Below are 3,038 nucleotides of genomic sequence, written 5' to 3'. Positions count from 1 at the left end.
GATAATATAATAAAATTCTTTTTATTCGATGATATGGTTTAATATAATTCTTTTCATTTGGTAATATAATATAATATATGTAATTCTTTATATTACATGTGCGTAAAGTAGACACCAGTAATATTCGCGTGTGAATTATTCTTTCAGAATCAATTTTCAATTTGTTCATCAAAATTAGTGACAACTTACAAAAACATTTTCATTAAAAAGTGGAAGTTGTTCTCGATATTGTATTGTATCGCATCCTGAAAAACGGGTTATATTTTTAAAAAATACAAAAAACTCTCTTCGAACCGGTCGGTACATAATAAATTTATTTTTACGAATTTGTATAAAAAGGCAATACAATTCTTTGACAATTCATTTAACATCGAAACGTCGGAAAATGACAGGAGTCAAATTAAGATTCTTTTTTGGACTACTCGTTGTCGTAACCGTAGCTAAAGGTAATAGTTTTTGAGATACATATAAATGAAATAAAAATGCTTGATAGAAAGAAAAGCAAATTTTCGAAGTAGAATTCTTTCAAAAAGAATGCTCACATTTTTATTTCAATTAGTTGAATTATTTAATAAGCGATTACATTTTTTAATGATTTTATATGAAATATTTTGAGCATTTCTAATTACATGTATTATTTCTACTTGAAAACTGATATTTGTTTATATTTTGAAAGGTTTCGATTATAGTGAAGAATCTCCGTTTTCTGAATTTTCCGAATTTTCCGACCGTGATGGCGATTGGAGTCTGGAAAATTTGAAAGTGGCTGGTGGAGATCTGGCAACTATTGAAAATTATGCCTACCACGTTTTGATAAAAGCCGCTAATACAAATGCCAGTATATGTGCTGGAGCTATCATATCAAATACTTGGGTTATTACAGCCGCCCACTGTATCTCTACGTAAATATCAAAAAGCTTAAAAAATACCTAAATGTGTATTGGTGAAAAATATATATTTTTTTACAGTGCAGACATTACCACGTTGACAGTTAGAGCTGGCACAGCAGTTTTGGATTCTGGTGGTGCAGTATTCAATGTTACAAGAGTAGTTATTCACAGTCTTTTCAATTCCACGACAACTGACTATGACTATGGATTGATAAAAATCGACGGATCCTTCACTTTTGGAACAACTATAAGTGCTGTTTTGTTACCGGCACAGAGTTCTAAATTTGGATTTTACCCTCTGACAGTCTCAGGATGGGGTTTCATAACGGTAAAAATAAATATATTCTATAACAGTAGTTGGGCAACATTTTCTAACAAAGAGTCAAAAGGGGTAAAATCATTACAATTTGCGAACCCTAATAGCCTTGTTGTATTATTTAATCAATTTTTACCCACAAATTTCAATGTATTTTCTCACTTACATATATAATTTGAATATATGTAACTTAATTTCAATCTGACTAATTTTTGACAAAGTTTACTCATACATACATAAATACATACAGCTTAATGTGTTTGTATGTATGTATGTTATAAATATTAGAAAGAAAAAAAAGCGATTCCTTTTGGCCAAAAATACTCGAATATTGTAAGTTTTTTTTATATTGATTTTCGACCAATGGGAATCGAAGTTTGAAGTTTATTTACATAAAAGATTACTAAAATCAATACTATATCCATATAAATTTAATATATTTACACATAATTTCGAAATAGACTTTGTATGTACATATGTATGTATGGTTTGGGTGGTAGAATCCATGGCGTATCGAAAATATCAAATTTTCAATGACGACGATATCAATATCGATTTCGATTCCTTTTTCGGTTCCAATTCCGGATTCTTTAATCAGTTCCGTATCCAGATTACTTTTTCAGTTTCGGATCCGGAATGCGATTTCAGTTCAGATTCCCGGTTCTGATTTTAATCCTATCAATATCAATTCCGGATCCGGATTCTTTATTCAGTTCCGGATCCCGATTCCTTTTTTAGTTTCGGATATCGATTCCTTTTTCATTTCCGAATCCGGATTAATTTTTCTGTTCTGGATCCGGATTCCTTTTTCACTTCTGGATCCCAATTTCTTGTTCAGTTCCAGTTCTGAATTTCTGTTTCAGTTCCCGTTCCGAATTTCTGTTTCAGTTCCGGATCCCGAATCCATTTTCAGTTTGAGTGAAGCCGGGTAAAATCACTAGTATATAATATATGTATGTAACACATATTTTGAAAGCAAAACATTTCATATTTGCAATGTTACATAAAGAGTGGGTGATTTTAAGAGCCTGACCACTGTTTTTTATGCACTCAACGAATACATTTATTAATTTCACACTTTTATTTAAATCTAGTCATCCGCTACTGCTTTTTCTAATGTTTTGAGAGCTGTAAACCTTCCAGTTATTCCGAATATAGTATGCCAACTTTTGTATGGATCTAGACAGACGATAACTGATACGATGTTCTGCGGTGGAAAAATTTTATTCGGCGGAAAAGGAGCTTGTCAGGTAAACTCTTCGTATATAAGTATTAAAAAAATCGTTTTGTATCAAATTGCGAATAACATGAAGTTTTATTTACACGTAGGGCGATACTGGAGGACCAGTTGTGAACAATAGGGTTCTTGTAGGCATTGCTACTAAGGGTCTCACGTGTGGTGATCTTATGAGTCCTTCGGTGTTTGCCAAAGTAAATGTGGTAACGTCTTGGATACAAGGAATTACTGGCATATCGACAACGGGCTGAATTTCAATACTGATTAGTTTTTATAGATCTATTTTAAATTTATGTAAGATGTATGGACATTGGGATATATGGTGATGGGATTAATATAATAAAAAAAAATGCAAGACTACATAATGGTTGTTTCAATCGACATTTCCTGGATGATTCGGTAAATTGAATTAAATTTCGCAACGAAGAATTTTTCAATGACTTACTTGATATTTGATCATTCTGGTGGAGTAATATTAAAATGGAATATTTCCACATAGACTCCTCATATACGTAGGGTTTCTGAAAACCGAGGTTTTTAACACTAGCAAATGGCACTAGTACCGGTATTGATTTATCTAAGCAATTAGTGAAAT

The 3,038-nt window shown here is 31.8% G+C and overlaps 1 protein-coding gene across 1 annotated transcript; it reads left to right on the top strand.

Annotated features, from left to right (window-relative positions):
* Window positions 1-385: 385 nt before the first annotated feature.
* Window positions 386-2,694, top strand: LOC143921581 (trypsin-7-like). Its single transcript, XM_077444932.1, has 5 exons — window positions 386-446; window positions 677-902; window positions 969-1,218; window positions 2,301-2,456; window positions 2,536-2,694. Exons 1-5 carry the CDS (start codon window positions 386-388, stop codon window positions 2,692-2,694), a joined length of 852 nt encoding a protein of 283 aa, XP_077301058.1.
* Window positions 2,695-3,038: the final 344 nt, after the last annotated feature.

Source organism: Arctopsyche grandis, chromosome 13 (assembly GCF_051622035.1).
Source record: "Arctopsyche grandis isolate Sample6627 chromosome 13, ASM5162203v2, whole genome shotgun sequence".
NCBI lineage: Eukaryota > Metazoa > Arthropoda > Insecta > Trichoptera > Hydropsychidae > Arctopsyche > Arctopsyche grandis.
The sequence above is the reverse complement of the archived record's forward strand: the minus strand, read 5'-3'. Positions and strand labels throughout refer to the sequence as shown.

What these genes read in the sequence shown, in the direction of transcription:
- LOC143921581 (XM_077444932.1), top strand. Translation starts at nt 386, where the DNA reads ATGACAGGAGTCAAATTAAGATTCTTTTTTGGACTACTCGTTGTCGTA. An exon ending in GCCGCCCACTGTATCTCTAC is followed by an intron (nt 903 to 968) that starts GTAAATATCAAA and finishes ATTTTTTTACAG; the next exon opens with TGCAGACATTACCACGTTGA. An exon ending in GCGGAAAAGGAGCTTGTCAG is followed by an intron (nt 2,457 to 2,535) that starts GTAAACTCTTCG and finishes ATTTACACGTAG; the next exon opens with GGCGATACTGGAGGACCAGT.